The sequence below is a fragment of the Ascaphus truei genome, chromosome 2 (genome assembly GCF_040206685.1).
Source record: "Ascaphus truei isolate aAscTru1 chromosome 2, aAscTru1.hap1, whole genome shotgun sequence".
NCBI classification, from domain to species: domain Eukaryota; kingdom Metazoa; phylum Chordata; class Amphibia; order Anura; family Ascaphidae; genus Ascaphus; species Ascaphus truei.
Window position 1 is genome coordinate 229,351,749 of NC_134484.1, and position 18,823 is coordinate 229,370,571.

Below are 18,823 nucleotides of genomic sequence, written 5' to 3' on the forward strand. Positions count from 1 at the left end.
TTGGAATGTATTGTTTAGTAAAACTGCCTACACTGTAAATTCCTTGAGGCTCCAAATCCTGCCTCAAAACTTCAGCGATAAAAATGACACTTCTGCTGACTTACAACTGTGGATTATGTTTGAATATGCAAATGTAATGTTATACTGTACATTCTTTATTAGCATTGACACAATGTCATTGTAAAGATACTGGATTTTACAGTGCATGGTTGCGTACATATTGCATAGCAAAGAAGGGTTGGGAGCCGTGTTGCATACACATTTTTTAGAGACATTAAAGTGACGTTGTGTACATAGAGATTTCCCCAAGCATATCACTAGATGCGCTCACACTATCTATTCTGCCATAATTGGTAGCCTATGGCTGCAAATTAATGTTTTGGATTAGTGTCATAAAATATTCATCAGTTTTACACAGAGACCTGTAAAGGTTTATACACTTACATTCTCATACAGCAGTCTAAGCCTATATGGTAAACAGAAGAGACCACCATTAAGGAACCAGGGAACTACATAAAACAGTGCAACATATCAAGTGAATGGTTGTTTTTGCGCACATCACACTCCATGGCCTCATGCATAAACACACACACTATATTCCCCATAACATAACAGGAAAAGTTCACATTTAAACCAGTAAAACCATTAATGTTCTGCAACTAAAATTTTCCTAAAAAGCTTTAAGTGCGAAATATATTATGCTCAAGATACACCTGTGTTGCAAAAACTCACGTAACATTTATGAAGCAGACAAGGAGTAAAAGGTAGATAATGGACATTTTTTATTCTTTAGCGTGCCCTTATGATGTGCCAGGTACATTGTGGCACAAATGCTGGTTTTCTATAGTATAATTAGGCAGACCCTATGGGCTGGAACTAGAGATGCATGGAGTGCTGTAGCCCCCATAGAAGGTATACAGGTTTACATTATGGTAATGCAGTGTGTTTCAACCAGGGTTCCTAGGAACCCTTGGGTTCCCCAAGCATCCCTATAGGGTTCCCTGTATTTTTCTGGTCAATTGAAAAATGTATCAAAATACAGAACAATTTACGATGCATCTGATCACAGAGTTGCTATTAGAGATGGTTGGGGGTGCCTCAGAATTTCACTTGGGGTTCCTTAACCAAAAAGGTTGGAAACCACTGTGGTGATTTATCTAGGTTACCAATTTCTTCTATACAGCACTCAACACCAAAAAATAGTTCCTATACACCAGAGCATTCTGCCCAATTGAAACAGTGGAGCCCCACGACTTCCGTTTACATCATCATGTTATGTCAGTGGTCCTGTGACACTCCGTCGACAGACCAGCAGAAAAAAAAGTTAAAGCAATAATCAGCACTGATGAGAGAGAGAGAGATATCAAATCTTCTATATTTAGTTTACCACATATCATCTTGCCTATTTACGGCATGTTTTAATCTTTTTAATCCGATTCTTCGTTTTGGAGATATATTTCAACTGCCTATATTAGATTTGCGGGAGGCCAAAACGGATGTCTTCCCAGAACCCAGTGAGTGTTACCATCGTAACCTCAGACGCTAGAGATTAAGAAAACAATGATTTGTGACAAAAAAAAAAAAAAATGATATTAGCAAACCGTGAAAAAGATTAATCCCCCCTCCCCCCGTAACACTATGCTTATGTGAAGTGAATATGAGAAATGCATTTTACTACCATTAACTTTTGTCTACTGAAGACTAGACATATAAAGGTCTTTGCTAATCACTACTAAGCTAGAAGGCCTGTCAAGCAAATGGGCTGTAAGGTGCATTATGCCTTCAGATCGCTTAGTAAATATGGCCCATAATCTGCAGCTAAGAGGTTGCGCATGCGCAGAACGGAGGTCGTGCATGCGCAGAAGGGGGGGGTTGCAGGTCTGTGCATGCGCAGACACCGAAAATCGCCGGCGCGACCATAGAACGGAACCTGCCGCATGAGTGGGCCCGTCTGTACTCGTATTATAAAATAGGGCCCACCCACTTTGCGAGCCAATCAACAGTCGGATGTATGAGGTAGGAGGGTAAAACAGAGGAAGCTCTACCTTGGGAGCCTGAAACAGCCATGTTGCTTGTGGCAGGAAGTTCAAACCGAGACAGACAGAGAGATACAGTATATGTATGTGTGTGTAAACTTTTTTCTTACCAGCTAATACTGAAATTACGGGGCCGCCCTATAATCGGGCAAATACAGTGTATATTATAATAAATATTGTAGTATTATTAATATTACACACTGCATGAGTATGTGGATGACCAAACAAACCATAAAAATACATATTATATATTGTTTAATTTATCACCATGTTTTGGGGGGCCCTCGTTCACTAGTTCAGCCGCAGAGGTGTACACCTTGGACAAAAGAATTGAGAAGGTGCAAGTGATGTACCATCAAGAATATGAAATATATCTGTACTGTATAATAAGGAAGCATTTTACGGGGGGACGAGAAGAGTCATACTCTAATGCAGGGGTGCACAAACTGGGGTGTGTGAGATTTTGCTGGGGGGCACGGGCGGTTGCAGAGGCCCGGCGCTCTTCCTCACACCATTTAAATTAAATGCCTGGGGATTGCGTGAGGCCCCTGCAACACTTCCCTTACCGGGATTCAGCCGGCTGTGTGACGTGTCGTCAAATGATGCCGCGGGGCCATGTGACGTGACGTCACACACGTCAAATGAAGTCTCAGGTCACATGATATGACCCCGCAGCGTCATTTGACGTGGATACCAGGTGGGGGGGGGGGGGCGCGAGAGTGGGACAAGGAAGACAGGAGGCGCAGCAGGAAACGTTTGCGCCCCCCTGCTAAAGCTAAGGGATGTTACGCTCTGTGGAAACATGAGAAAAATCGTCATCCCTTCAAGGATAAGGATTCCTGGAAAAAACACCAAGCAGATGAGGCAGGAGGTTAATACACTAAAGTAATTCAAATTACCGTGACGTGTGAAGTGTGCACTAAATATTCAAAAGAGCAAGGTAGCAACTGTAGTCCAAAGCAGCAGAGGAACAAAATAGTCAAAGAAGACAAGTGTTCCTTGTCTGCTTCTTGCACAGAACAAACAAACAAACATTGTATACCTTGGAAATGTATCAATCACCCACATCCTTGCTTCACATTTTGTACTTGCTAATCAGGCAAAATATGCCAGTGTGGTTTATGTGAAAAAGTTTGCAATATCGCTAAGCTTCGCAATTTTATTTATTTTTGACAGACATTGTCTCTTTTTTAATGTGCAAAGTCAGAAGGCCTTTGCTATACTACAATTTCCCTGAAATGTCATTACATTCTGGTGAAAATTTGTGAAAAACTGGAAAAAATAAAAAATAAATAAGCCACAAACCAATTTTGAAGACATTCACACAACTATACTCCTTCATACCACAGCCTTCAGAGCTCAACTATACGCATGGACTTTATTTCACTTTGAAGCCCAATCCAGCAGTGAACAAACTAAGGCTGCATGTCCGCTAGCGCTGAGCAAGCGCCGGTTACTTACATATATAGATATATGCAAGTCCCCGCTCACACTATACGCGAGCGTTCGTGCACACACGCTCACCCGCACTCAGGTAAACAAACCTAACTTTCCAGCGCGCTCAAATACCCGCAATGAACCTCCCTCCACGCCGCGCACGTAAATGCAGGACACTCAGCGTTCATGCTTGGGAGTGCTCTCCAAGAATGAGCGCGCTCAGCGCCAGTGGGGACTCAGCCTAAAGAGACTTCATTTGCTGATCCTCACCAGTTTTAAATGAGAGTTGGCGAGCACTACTAATTCTCAGTCAGAAGCTTAAAAAAAGGGTGAAAAAATTATCCATTGTGGTTAAAGCTGCAGTTCAGGCTCCCGTTTTTTTTTTTTTTTTTTAACTTCAATAGTTTCATCTGGGCAATCTCTATTTGCCAAAAAACTGCATAGCTGCCGGTTAATTCGTTCTCTGTCTATTGATCGGCAAAGTTTGGCGACAACTTTAAATATGGGGAATGTAAATCGTTGCTATAGGAACAAGCATGCTTGTTAAAATAGAATACAAGAAAATTGGTCTTTCAAAGTTGTTTTTTTTTTTAAAACAGAAAATGCTAAAACTATTTTTTCTTACTACAAAACTGTTTTATTAAAAAAAAAAACACACAAATGCAGGATATTGCCTGAACTGCAGCTTTAAGTGAACCATATTTGGGTTTCCCAGACCTGGACCACATATTATCCTATGCAAGTGTAGCCAAGTGCACCTGGCTAAAGTCTTCTACAGGCCTCAACACTAAGTTCTGATAGGAACAGGCAGTGTTGAGGTTAAACTCCTGCACAGGGCCTAGCCTGCAGTTACAGCCTGGATGGGTACTATGTTGCCTTATCCAGGGGCAGGCCTAAACAGGCAGTTGGAGTGTCATACCTGGGGAGGGAACTGACTAGGTCACATGTATATGGTGTGATGCCTGTCAGTACCTGGACCTGCATTGTTATGGGGCAGGATTACAAGATGACACTCCACCAAAATTGAGGCGGTTGATGATTGTGGGACAGTGCGATACCCTTTTCTCTACAAGAGGGTCAAGGAGATTTGGAGGGGCTCGAGGCCTCAAACCCCTGGGGTCTGCTCCAGGGCTGGAGAGGTATTATGCGGTTATGCAATAAACCTGCCTTTGGACCAACTATGGTGTGTTATTGGTTATTGCCTTAAAAGCGCCCATGTCTTACGGGCCAACAGGAAGCCGTGACGTCATCCCTCTGCGGCTATCCTTTTGGCCTGCATGACAAGGGTCATTTAAACACGAAGGAACAAGCATCTCAGGAAGCACCACGTCCCCGGTGCTGAGACCCCCTGCTTCAATCCTATACCTAAAATAAATCCTTGACAGTAGGCTACGTGGGGGTTGGCAGATTTGATGATTGATCTGAAGCAGGAAAATAAACATCTGATAAACAGCATTTACACCACACCTTTCCCCTAGGAAAAATAGTACGTTCAGAATCCTGTGAGGCTTAGCCGGATGGAAACGTGAAGCAGTTCACAGCCTGCACAGCTTCCTCTAGCTAAGCAAGCTGTCTGCTGCAAAGGAATGATTTACATCCAATAGTGGCCCCCGGTGTAACGTCCTTAAACACTTATTTATATGATGCGGGGGAACTAGGAGTTCACGTAAAACAAGATCTACAAGTAATTCTCGCTTAGTCCAATAAAAATGTATTTAAAATCTCACAACCTGCCAAGAGTTCATCCTAAATGACAATGTTATTAGCCCTGCCACGAGATAGAAAAAGAAAACTCAAACGCAGAAGCCAGAAAAAATAAATAAAAATCTGTTTTTCATTGCTTTCTTGTGTTAAATGTGCATTTGCAGCAAAACATATCTACATTCATTGTTTGATCCGGATTACAAATCTATTTGTAAGACTGTTGTGTCTATTTTTTCCCCCCTCTTGGATGTATAAATCAATATAAAACATGTGTATGGGTTGAGGTAGGTAGAAATGAATGCCATATTCTAAAAGCTGCTTGCAACTCTACTGCAACTTTGAAACGGCATTATTTCCCTTCTGGAGGGAATATTCGGTTATATTCCCTTCTTTTATTTTTTACTAAGCAGTGCTAGTCCATACAGCTCTTTCTGGCACCAGAAGACACTTAAACGAACCATAAGGTGTTTTCCGCCACCAGAAGGTGCTTAGTAATTATGCCCCTTCATATCTCCTTGCATTTCGGCTTTCCGAATTAAACTTGTACATCTGTTAAATATATCATACGGAATGACAACTGTTACAGATGATGAAAAAGGTGTTAATGTAGTCCATTGGTTTGGCTTAAATTTGAACTTTAATATATCAGTACCTTTCAAGAATATTAAGCTAAATACCTACCTAAATAAAAACAAATTGTTGTTTTAAATATTACTAATACATCTAAATATTACCTATAGCCCCTTTTCCCCGTGTCTAAGGGAACTACGTGTGCTGCCGTTACCTGTGGCTCACAGAAGGCCTGAGCCTCTGCCTCTGGGAGCCTGGGGTGAGCACTCGTTCTCCACGGTACAGCGCCTCCACCTGGGAGGGATCCTAGCTCTGCAGGATAACCCCTCACAGGAACTAATACAGTATAGCGTCCAAATCTGGGGGCCTTCCCTGAAGCACCACAAGCTGAGAGGGGCTCAGAGCCTAACTGTGGCTCCGTGGGCAACTCTACGCCTAATCCGGGAGCCACTGACACCCGGACACTTCCTTCCCCGTTGGTATCCTGGCTCTGACTAAACGCGGGGTTCCTTCGCGCCAAACTGTATCTTGCTTGCACGCCCCTAAGGCTCCTGGGACATGTAATCCCTTGCGGAGCCGTGGGCAAGATGGCCGCTGCAACTTGGGTACTGCACATGTGCGCCTCGTTCTATCGCGCATGCGCAAGACAAAATGGCGACCGCAACTCGCACCATCTGCACATGCACACGACTGCAATTGCGCATGCGCGAGCTTCAAGATGGCGGCCCTCGCTTGGTGGGTACTCCGGAGCTCAGGCGCTCTGAACACTAGCCAGCAGCCTCCTCCGCCCGCAACAGAGGTAAGAGGAACAGGTTCGCTACATACCTATAGCAAGTTATTACAAAAGGATGTTAATAAATAATAACTTTTTCATATATAGCGCTTTTCCCCCCATCACATAGGAATTCTTACAGACAGAGTTCCTGCCCAGATGAGCTTACAATCTATGATTTTGGTGCCGGAGGCACAGGGAGATAAAGTGACCTGGCCAAAGTTTCCCCGATTCCAACTCGGCATCATTGTTTACAGTCACTGGGGCTTATTCTGTAAGCGACGTTAGCGATGTATCGAGCGATCTGCACAGAAAGCCCCATTGACTTGAATGGGGCTTTCCGTGCAGAACACACGGTAAAGCACTACCGGAGCTGACAGAAAAAGCCCCAGTGTCTTCACTCACTGAGCCACTGACAAGGACTGGCCAAATTGCAGCCCCAAAGCCGTGCATAGACCACTATAAAGTGATGCACTTCAGACCCTCTACCGAATAAAGAAGTTCAGGTCTTTTGTTTTCCTTGATGAGGAGAAAGGACAGACATTCCCTAAGTGAAAAGGGAAAAACAAAAACGAATTTCTAGCTTTATCAATGCGAGTCCAGCACAGATAAGGCGTATTCAGCACTTGTCTGCATCTGAACAAAATAACAGATGGTAGATTCTGAATGGGCGAAAGCAGCATGTGGTTAACGCCCACAACTAGGTCACAGCCCCCACAGCTTATGAGGATCAAAATCAATGGGAAAACCCGATTTGGCAAACATGGACCATGTGTATTATTACACTGCAGATCAACATGGAAAACCAACCCTTTAGTACGGCGGCAGTGTGCAGCGTGTCCAGGAGTAAACACTTTCATCGATGTCTAACAGCCCATCATATAAAAAAATACAGTGTGATTTTTAGGTGTTGGGGTTGACATACAGAAAAATGCCTTGCAGTTGTTTCCATTTTATTTATTTCAAGAGAAAACAAGACTTTCACTTTGCATCAAAAACAAAGCTTACATTTCAGGTTACACCGCCCTGGCATAGCGGGTGGCCAGGAACACGAGTATGGCTGTCAGATAATTGCAGCAATACAACAATAAATTGCCATTATTTTACATAGATTTTGAAACACCAAAGGTTTTTCCTAATAGTTTTTTGCATTCTTCTGCGACCTGATCACAAGGCGTTTTGGGAGGGGAATTTTTTTTTTTTATAATGAAGGGTTCAATTAAGTCTTTTAAGTCCCTTAAACTATATAGTGATTATTATAAGGGATCACACTTAAATATTCAGACACAAAAAAAAAAGTTTAAAATGTAATGACAATGGTCTGCACAGAGCAACGCAAAACTCCCAGTTGGCCTTTCTACTCAGGTGCTAGAACCCATGATATAGTAGCTACGTGTTTAAAGTGTTAAAATATTTACAAGAATACTATTTTGTCACACTTCTAAAACTTTTACTATTATTATTTAAAAAAAATGTTGTTTTGTTTTTAATTCTTTATTACAGGTGCGCCAAGAGTCAGTGTTTGACATGCAACGGGTATCACCCTGACATAAACTCACATTATCGATTCTACTCGTGCACATCTTCTTTCAAAGTTCTGGCTGGAATTGCTTGATCACACAACTTTTACAAGCTTTGATTCTCCTCTCATAGCTTATTTATAATAGTTATTCAATCCATAAATGGGACGCAAAGCGCTTCACAATTACAGAATAGTGCACACTACACAGCACACATGATTTTTACAGACACAGGCTCTGCCCAGATGAGCTTATACTATGATTTTGGCCTAAGGCACAGGGAGATAAAGTGACTTGCCTGACGTCACAAGAAGCTCCCCTGATTCAAACTCGGTGTCATTGCTTACAGTCAGTGTCTTTACTCACTGAGCCACTCCCAACACATTTCATATCAATGCTTTGTATACCCCCTATGGCTGCAAGAGGGTTCACCATTTTAGTGTCAGAGCTTCAGGCGCATCAGAGTGCCACCAAACTTCTGGTATATGCAGTCGTGTGATCGCTTCAGCAGTGATCACGACAGCCTCCCAGATGAGGGAAACGGAAGAGGTGGGGTTACGTTTTGATCAGGCCAACGACTTCATTGGAGCTGTCCCGAAGGTACCTGGCACATCAATAGGGCATCCAGCACGGCTTATCCGATGATGTGCCATATATGTCATCAGGCAATAGAGTAATATATCGGAAGAAAGTTTGGTCTTGGTCGGTATTACACAGGTGACGTGGTAGGTATGTATTTATCACAAGATTAAAACAGCCCGGAAACCCAGGTGCGTGACAAATATATCATATTATAATACACACACACACACAGAGAGAGAGAGAGAGCTCGACCAAGTAGGGAAAAACCCACTCATTCCCCCCTCCCCCAAAAATAAATACCCTCCCCTCCCCCCCAGGAACCAAAGCGGCCAGCCAAACCATGGAAACACAGGACGCGATCACACCAGGGAATAAAAAACAGCCCCTTTGAGGATGATGTAGTCACTACGTCATGGCGTCCCCAGAGTGCCAGTCCCCAGGGTGTAGCGACTACATCTTGGGGAACTCAAGGGATTAAACCGCATTTAAACTATGTTTTGCTTCTTACACTGGAAATAAACACTTGCAGAAATGCAATGTGGCGTCTACAGTAGTTATCCACGTCAAACCCCCTTATTAAAAAGGGATTTGGTCTACGGAAATCAATTGCCGGGCTCGGAACCCCATGCAAGCTCCGTGGTAATGACACCGTGTTGGATGCGGGTGACCCTGCTTTGAACCCTCGATTCCATTCTCATGACCTACTGTATGGCGATTCCCCTTATATCCCCCTGTGGGGGCGTCCTGTGCCTTAAATCATTTGTACAGCGCTGTGTCCACTGTCTGAGTCATAGAAGACTAATAATACCTATGCCCTCTATTGCAAGGAAGGAATTTCCTCATTACTGTAGATTATAAAAAAGGTAGAAGCAGGACGCAACACGTAATAAATATTTCCCGCGTGGCGATGCTCTGCCTTACAGCTTCCTGTAAATAAGGAGATATTTGAAGCCAGGAATGTTTAGAGATACAGCACTATATAATGACGCAGAGTATGCTTATTTACACGGGGAACGTGCAGTGATTGGTTATCAAGTTAAACGGGGGCAGCACAACTGCATTTATCGTTCATAAAACCCATGGATCAGAACTCCAAAGCACAAACTCGTACCAAAAAAAGTCACTGTTCTAGTGCTTATTGCCTCTGTTGATATTAAAGGGTGTTCCCCAATCCTTGCTGAACATTCATTTTTAATTCACCGTCATGGTGTCTGCTTTAGTTTTTAGAGATGCTGCTCCTTTTGAATTCTGGTATTTGCAATCTGGGAATATCGTTTTTCTAAAAAAAATACAACACACACACACACACAAATTTGAAATGGCTGCTGCCATTCACAAAAATGAAGACACCGGGATTACCATGGTAACGTCAGATGAATTTGAAAAATCAGCAACATGTCAGAATACTGCATAATTAATGTTTTAGATAGAAAAAAGAGGAAATGTTAATATGTCTGTTTCATTTTTTTTTTTTTTAATGGATTGTGCCTTTGACAAGTTCCCTACAAGTAGTGGGGGGGGGGGGGGGGTGAATGGTGCAGCCCCACACTGTGTCTTACAACCAGTAATGATGGGTTAAAATGATGGTGCCTTTTTATGAAAATCAGACACTTGAGTATTATTTTTTTCTGGGGGGGAAGGAGGGTCTGTCTTATTACAAAGCAATCTAGCTACAAACAGTATGTGTGTGGATCCTTGCAATGTGTCGTCTATATCAGCCCAACAGCATAAAGTAGAGAACAATTACAGTTTATGAACATAAGTCAGAGGACTCCAGGAAAACTAAACACACATTTATTTGCACCCACAACATGTGAAAGCTGATTGTAATAGGCGTGTTTAGAAAGCTGCAATGGCATATTTAAAAATATATTTCAATTGTTCTACTGCATGTCAGAATATCCTATATAGCAAAGCCCAAATGACCCTGTATGCAGGGCAGCTTTGTAGTGTATAGATTTACTGGGGGATCATGCGATTCCAGTCTGAGAAAGAAAAACCTGGGACTGATTGATGTTCTTATCACAAGCCATAAAACTTCTGTGCAACGCAGACCAGATAAACGGTTTTATTTCTAATAGCCCTAATGTGAAAATAACCTTACATAATAAAAACATCCACGCTGCATCAAATACATTTCCTTGGTTAATACACAGCATCTTCATTCTGCGCCAACACTACAGAGTCTTTTTAGATTTGACGCCAAGTTGAACTTGGCAGGCGATTTTGACGCACTTTTACATTTTTTTGGCAGACGAGCATTATTTTTTGGACATAATATTTCCATGTATATTCCAAGCATGTACAAGTGAACAAAATTATTTTGGAGGCAGCTGGCGCAGATTAAGTTAACCCGTTGAGTGCCCTGGGATGTAGCTACTACAAGACTGGGGTCTGGCCCCCTGGGTGCCTCAAGACATAGTAGCTACGTCCCTCCCCAAATGCTTGTTTTCTTAGGAGTACGGGGTGCGATCTCCCGTAATCTGCATTTATAGTAGGCGAGCGTGACTGAGCGCATGGCGTTCCGCGCGCCCGACGCTCGAGCGGTCTCTGCACTGTGATCCGAGGCAACGGGGGGGGGACGTGGCCGTGACGTCACAAGGCTAGTTCAGCCTAATTGACTGAACTGACGTAACACGGCCGTCGCGCGCCAAAAATTTCAATTCTGCCACGCAGCCATGTTTCAGCGCTCGCGCACACTATGGGCGGCCTCATAGCGGTCTTGCATTTTATTCACGATGCACACGTCATCACGCTCACTATAATGGCGGACTTGTGTAGCTCAGGACGCGAGCAGCAGCACTGATGGCGGACGGAAGAGGGATGATTCCTCCCCTTCCTTCCTGTCATCAGTGACAGTGTGATAGTGTGATCCACAGTGCTGGAGGGGCAGTGACACGGACCTTACCAGCACTCAAGGGTTAAAATTCCGTTTGCCATGCAGGAAAAAAAAGGGGGGGGGGGCGTTTGATGCTTAATAGATAACCTGATAGGGCCTATCTTTGCTCCTTAAATATCACATAAAAGCCCTTAAAAGGGAAAAAAAATAACACATCAATGAAGATATTTACATATAACTCTAGCAGTTACAAACCCTTTGGTTTTTTTTGTATCTCATTTAGTATCTCATCCTGTAGTACCACAAAACATTTACAAGTATGCTATTATGTACAACTATTAGCATTCACACTGCAGGTTGAGAATCATATTCTAATATACATACATACACTTTACATATTAAAGCAGCAGTCCAAGCTGCCATCCCCCCCCCCCCCCCTTTTTTTTTTAATATGTGCATCAATACAATCCACACAATGATAAGTAATGAGCTAAGTTGCCGATCGATCAGCAAAGATTTGGCTTGGGAGTTCACTAAATGTCTGTCAGTGTAGAAGAAGAGGACCAAAGATGCAAAGGTCTGTGGGGAAGATCATGTGACCAGGCAGTCACTAGATACAATTGGTGCACTGCTAGAGAGGGGGCAGGGCTCAAAAAGTAGTGTGCCAGAGCCTGTTTCAGAAGAGGAAGGGGATGTGACCTTGTAAATGGTTGCTACTGAAACAAAAAAGGCTTGCTTATAGTACAATACATTCAAAATATCAGTCAGTTGTTTAAAAAAAAAGGCTGCAAGTATTTTCTGATAGTATAGAAATTATTTAAAAAAAGAAGAAAAAAAATAACACACCTAGGTCATTGCTTGGTCTGCAGCTATAATGGGGTCCTGGCAACAGGGCACATTGCAGGCTTTAACCCCTCCAATCCAGGTGTGAGCTGTAAAGGCAAAGGGACCCTTTCCAAGAATCCAGGCCAATTTGTGTAGATCCTGCATTTGGACCGGTGACCAGCATTTAAGTAACTTCACATTTTGCAAATTACAGTATACCTGCTGGAGGTGGTGTCACAGGCACCACGTGATGAAAAAATACAAGATGCATATATTCCAAGTCCAACGCTAAATACCTAGAAGAAGTCCTCTACGGTATACGCAACAGAGTGAAATAGATTAGATATAGATAAACTAAACATATAGGAAATCTGCTATTCTGCTTGGATATGGATTTATTCAACTAACCACAATAAAACTTCCACAATCTGCAAAGTATCCAGAGCAATCATCGTACTCATTCACAAATTGTTATGAGCTGTAACATGTGCAAGAGCACTAATGTCCCACTACAAGCAAACCATATACGGTACTGAGAAATGTCAAACAAATGAATGCCATTAACAAAAAAAAAATGAAAAAAACACAACTGTGGCTTTATGTAAAAGGATATCCTCATTCATGCATAAGCAACATGTACACAAGTTTCCCCAGGGTAAATTGAACACATACTGTAAATGTAACTGCATACTGACGCAGACATTGATTGCATTTATAGCTTTACCTCTTGCACTGAATAAGTTAGCATCTCCCTCATACCCTGAATGGTTAATTTATGCACATGGATGTGCGTAAATTATATGCACACACAAAACGTGTGTGCGAGATTATATATTACACACAAATGAAACAACATTGGTTTATTAGCAGCATGTATACAAAGTACAAATGATGTTCTATATTCACATTACTGCCTAATTTTCAAGCAATAATGTAGGCAATCCGATGAGGTTTGACAATGCCACCATTCAGAGGCATTAAACAACATGAATACTGAATGCACAGTAATTCACAAGGCCTGCCTGGTAGAAAGCTCAATAATGGTAGAGGTGTGGTTAAAACAGGGTATCACACCTACATACTAGATGATAAATGTAATCAATTGATTGGCCATAGGGTCGCATCATACTACCTGTTCTTAAAACTCTGATTATAGAAAGGGAATTGATCCAAGGGGGGCAGGGATTGCTAATTATAAAGTAGGACATTGGTGCTGGGAGGAGGACACCAGCAGATGTTAGATGGTGCCCAGCAGCTCGGGCAGCTATTGGATGCTGTGATTTAGAGGAATAAAATAATGTAACATCAAATGAGGTCCAGATGCCCACTCCACCTCCTCTACAAAAAGATGCCCTGCCCCCGGATATTATTTGATGGTTACCAACCCTGACCACATCATGCTAAGGAAGACTATTATTGTAAGCAATATGTGTACCAGCAGTTGGCCCTAATTCTGGAGCACTAGTATGTTCCTAAATGGATCATTATTTGATGGGACTCCTCAGCACATTATTTTTACCCAGATCCAAATCCTAAAATAATTAGTATTGAGGGGTACTGGGACAAGAAGAGGCCATTGCATTGGACTGACGTGACTCCGGCGATACAGAAGGGTCCAGGCAAGCTGTCAACAAGGGCAACGTGTAACATGTGTGTGTTCAGGCTGGAGAGACCCGTGTTGGTTTCGCAGGCACACAGACATACACAGAGGACCTACTTTGGCTTTCTGCAGAGGGGTGAAGCGCAGATCATGCACAAAGGGGTTCCTGACCGGCGGGGCCAGCTCCTGCTCTCTGCGACCATCTCCCAAACCCGAGGGGCCCAGGCGTCTGCTCCTCGTCAGCCTCATGATATATATACACACACACACAGTGTGAGGAGAGCACGGAGAGGTGGACAACAAGGAGGAGGGGGGGGCGGGGCTGGTAATGTTAAAAGCAAAACGCAGCCATCCAAAAAAAAAAAAAAAAAACAGCACAAATCCAGCACAGGAGAGCAGGGGCTGTGTGCCAATATGAGCTGATCTGCAAATCCAAAAAGGAGGGGGACTAGGGGGTGACACAAAATGGGATGTGGGTGGTTAGCTCTTCAGCAGAGGATGGGGAAGAAGCTGGAAAATGCCCAGGGTTTTTTTTTTTTTTTTTTTCCTGGAGGGAAACGAGATGTTTTTTTTCTCCTTCCCTCCCACCGAGGAGACGGCACAGAGAGAAATAATCCTGGCTGGAGATGGGGGGGGGGGGGGGGGGGAGATTTAGTAGCGATTAGAAGAATGAGGAGATCTCTGGTCAGGGAATGAGGATGTTACAAGACACACAAAGCGAAAGCTGCATGGGGAGGGAGGGGGGTCTGCAGCTACTGGGGATCTGTGGGGACTTCGCACAGGACACGGCTCCTCCAGAGGCTGCTGAGGACAGGGGGAGGAGGAGGCGGTGTCTGCCTTGCCTGTCTCTACACAGTCTGATCCCGGGAGCTGGTGGTGCTGGTTAAGGGTTCAGCAGGAGGAAGCTGCCAGATGATGCGCTTACAACAAGCATAGTTGCCCCCTCCCCCTTTTCCCTCTCTCTCTCTTCACCCCTCTTGCTTGTTTCCTCCGGTAGCAGCCAAAGCAAGCGAGAGAGGAGGGGGAGGGCTGAGACATAATAAAATAGAGGAGCAGCAGGCGGAGGCTGCAAAACAAACCGGTTTGCACCATGTGAGAGACCTGGGGAGACGTGGAAAAAAAATGTGAGGTGGGAAGACGAGAGAATTAAATGTGAAAAAGAAACAGAGAGAAATACTTGTCATTAACACTTTTCTTTTTTCCTCGGGGCTATATTGAATACTGATGTGTGAGGGCGGGAATGAGTGATCACAGACCTGCTGTCTCTTACGTCTCACATCATAGATTGTAAGCTCTCTGGGGCAGGGATTTACTTTCCTATTGCCTGATCTTGCTTATGGCACTTATTGTACTATAATTCCCTGTACTGTATTGTCTCTATTGTAAAGAGCCTGATACCCTGGCAGCCAGCTTTCCTGCTCCCATTCGTGTTTCCCACCCTTTGTTGGTTTTCCTCTCCGTTCCCCTATATGTTTTCTTTCGGTAGGTCCCGGTTGTAGGTTTGGGATGGGTTTCCTCCCTATGTTCCTACACCCGGTCTAGTACGGAGTTTCTTGATGTGCATTAGAGAAAAAAAATGATACATAAAGTGCTAAGTACAGCAGTGGGCGCTATATAAATAAAGATATACATACACACAGAAGACAAAGGATGTCCAAAAGTGGAGATTTATTATTTTAATGCTGCTTTTTTATTTTATTTTTTGAGTTTTACAAAATTTCACAAACTGGGCAAATACAGTAACACACATTTCCACTGAGAATTTGAAGTGTTGCAGAGAAGTTGTTGTTTCCTCCCACTTTTTTTCAGTGCCGACCATGAAATAGGGCTTTTGGAGGCGAGGAAATTTAAAAAAGCCCTTTTTTCAAAATCTGAAACTGGATTATAAAGAGTTGGTGAATTGCTTATGCACTCGGACGTGTTTTTTTGTTGTTGTTTGTTTGGCACATTTTTGTCTCGTTCGAAACCTTGAACAAAAGTTTTGCACATCTCTAAGTAAACTCACATCGTAAATAAAATAACTACTTCTACCAGAAAGGCTAAGGAATTTCTTTATACATTGACCCCACTGCTGCCAAATGGACAATCAATGCTTCTCTCATCATTAATTATATGTGTCATTTCTTATCATAGGTGGCATTTACCCAATATTGAAGACGTCATTGGCTCAGTTGCTAAAGTTATGGATAGTGATATGTAGAAGGGAGGGACTACTGCCAGCACATATGGCGAAGAGACTTTTTAGCCCAATAAACATGCCATTGTTATTGGTTGACTTTGGTCCTCTGATGAGGGCCTGGAAGAAGTTGACAATGTCTTGCCTAAGAAAATTGTGTCACGATAGTGTATTATCAAGTGTTTAAACAAATAAAATATGTTTCTGTAATCAAAGATCACTGAGAAAATCATTTTCTCAAGATTCATTATTTGCGAGTGCTAATTGAGATGTCTTTCTTTACACAAACAAAATTTCATTGACATCTGGAAGATATTCTAGCAGCTGCTAAGAACAAGTCTATTACTGTGTCTTGGTACATTTAAAATAAGATTGTATTTATATCCGTGAACCTGTACCCTGTATCTAGGCTTGTTACGGGGAGTCTTACTTTGAGCACATGTAGAGTACGCTGCAACGAATTCCCTGATATCTTTCTGCATACCCAGACACCAAAAAGTCAGTTCCACAAAGTCGATCTTCTCGTACCTGGGTGTCCAGACGATTTGAAGAAGTGTCCCCATTCTAGTACCTTCTTGCAATAGGCAGGTGCAGTAAACAAACGACCCCCTGGGATTTCGGGGCCCTTAGGGATGTGGGATTGACATTACAATATTTTCCAAGACATCAAAAGTGTTGGCGGTGTAACGCTTGTGCTCACCACGAACAAGGCGGGACCCCGGTACTGAGGTGGGAAAGTATAAAACTGCACGCATACAGCAGCGGGGGCATGCCTGGAGGGTGGGTTGTCAGCATAGCCGGGTCTGGATTGAGAGATCGGGTTAGTTCAGATACTTGGCGGAGCCATTGGGATTTTCAGAGTGCCGTGGTCGGGGGTTGGAGCCAGGAGATTAGTAGAGTGTCCGTAAGCCGTGACAATGTCGCCATGACAATGCCGTGTCAAATGACGGCATGTGACGTGACGTCACACGCGTCAAATGACATCACATGACCCCGCAGCGTCATTTGACGTGGATACATGGGGGGGGCACGAGAGCGGGACAAGGAAGATGGGGCCGCAGCAGGAAAAGTTTGCGCTCCCCTGCCTTAACCTAATCTCTTTATGATAAATTTGTGGAAACTTGTAAAATATTGTCAATCCCCACTTCTTTCCTTTGTTCTTTTCTTTAAAGTAATCATGATTTTTGATTGCAAGAGGGATCTCTTTCTTGTTGTCTGTTTTTCTTATATGTGCTGTTTGTTAAACAATGGTATTGTCCTTCCTCTCATATTAAACTGCACTGTGAAATAAGTTTGCACCATACAAATATAGCCAGGTATCTCCTTGGTTACTAATCTGCCCTGCCTAACAGATAAGCCCTGGTACCAGCGCAGACAGTGTTGGGGTTAAATCCATGCTCGTTGCTGCAGCAGTAAACAACTCCCTTGATTGACAGGAGGGGTGGGCTTAAGGCCTGGGCACTGCCCTATCGGGTTCAGACCTAGAACCCTCCCCTGTGTACAAAAGGGGCTGCAGATCCAAATGTAGTTAGTTGTTGGAAGTGTGGAGCCAGCGCTCTGGTTCACCTACCTTCCCCTCCCCCAGGGGAGTTGGACAGCTACCCCATACTCCATCAGGGGTATGGGAGTTAAGGATAGACCTTTGGGGCTTCAAGCCCTGTGGGTTGAGTCCAGGGACCAAAGGAAAGAGTATGCTGATCTGTATGCTGTGTACTGCTGTACTTGCTGGAATAAAGAACCGTTCCTGTTTTCATACTCCTGCCTGAGGCTGCAGTTTCTTCAGGGAGGGAGTGAGTGTTTTCCACAGGGGACTGCACCTATTCATATAGGCCCTGTGGGAATGGAGGCGCTGTACCAGTGAGCAAAAAGCTGAAAGGATCCCTAAAAGCCTGTCTTGATTATCCCCACTATCACAGGCGGATGCTCAGAGCCTCCTGTGTGCCATAAAGGTAGCACCAACACCAGGTAACGGGGGATTCTCCCTTAGGATGGGGGACCATGTGTTACATTTGGAGGCGCTGCTGAGATCACCATCAGAACAGGCTTTTGCAGCAAGAGAAAGGAGGTACTCTCCTATTATGCCAACTCAGAGGGCCCATGGGTGTAGTGTCCATAGGGGACCCTATGGGATCTTGAGGACCGGCTCCCCGTTAAATGGAGCTACCACATGGACCCCTCCTCCCCAAGCTACCTATATGCACGTACTGTGTGAGTAGCCTAGCCTTTTATACCAAGAAGTGGTGTGGGGGTAGTTTCCCAGGGAACTGCAGCCAGCACCGTGCAACTCTATTCTTGTAAGGGTTCCAGTCCAGGGATTTGCTGGAGATTGCCCTTACTTGGCTGTTGTGGCCATCTTGGTTCCTGGCAAGCTTCTTTCTGAACTTCCTGAAATGGCTGCACCTGTTCCAGGGCTTAAAATAAAAGTCAGTGTCTCCAAGCCCCTGTCTGAACATTGTATGTGTTTCCTTGTGTGCCTGGCCCCCTTGTGTTCTGATTCCTGACCCTGCCCTGTTCCTGAGCCCTCCATCTTCCTTTGGATTCCCTGTTCCCGACCTCAGCCTGTTACCCCGACCACCACTCCTGTGCCACCTGCCTTGACCCCAGCCTGTACTGGACGTACACCTTTGCCGACTACTTTAACAGGACTCTTCAGGGAAGTGGGAAAGCTACCCCATACTCCATCAGGGGGAATGGGAGTCAAAGATAGACATTTGGGGCCTCAAGCCATGGGGGTTGAGTCCAGGGACCAAAGGAAAGAGTAT

At 43.9% G+C, this 18,823-nt stretch overlaps 1 protein-coding gene across 2 annotated transcripts in view; it reads right to left on the bottom strand.

Moving 5' to 3' along the window:
• LPCAT1 (lysophosphatidylcholine acyltransferase 1) overlaps window positions 1-14,853 on the bottom strand; it is a 143,727-nt gene extending 128,874 nt beyond the window's left edge. The window contains exon 1 of one of the 2 annotated variants that reach the window (XM_075585940.1): window positions 14,003-14,853. In XM_075585940.1, the coding sequence (XP_075442055.1) occupies window positions 14,003-14,088 (86 nt within the window). In that variant the 5' untranslated portion in view covers window positions 14,089-14,853. The remainder of the gene's footprint in view (window positions 1-14,002) is intronic. The other variant, XM_075585939.1, reaches the window with a different exon arrangement.
• Between the last annotated feature and the right edge of the window lie 3,970 nt (window positions 14,854-18,823).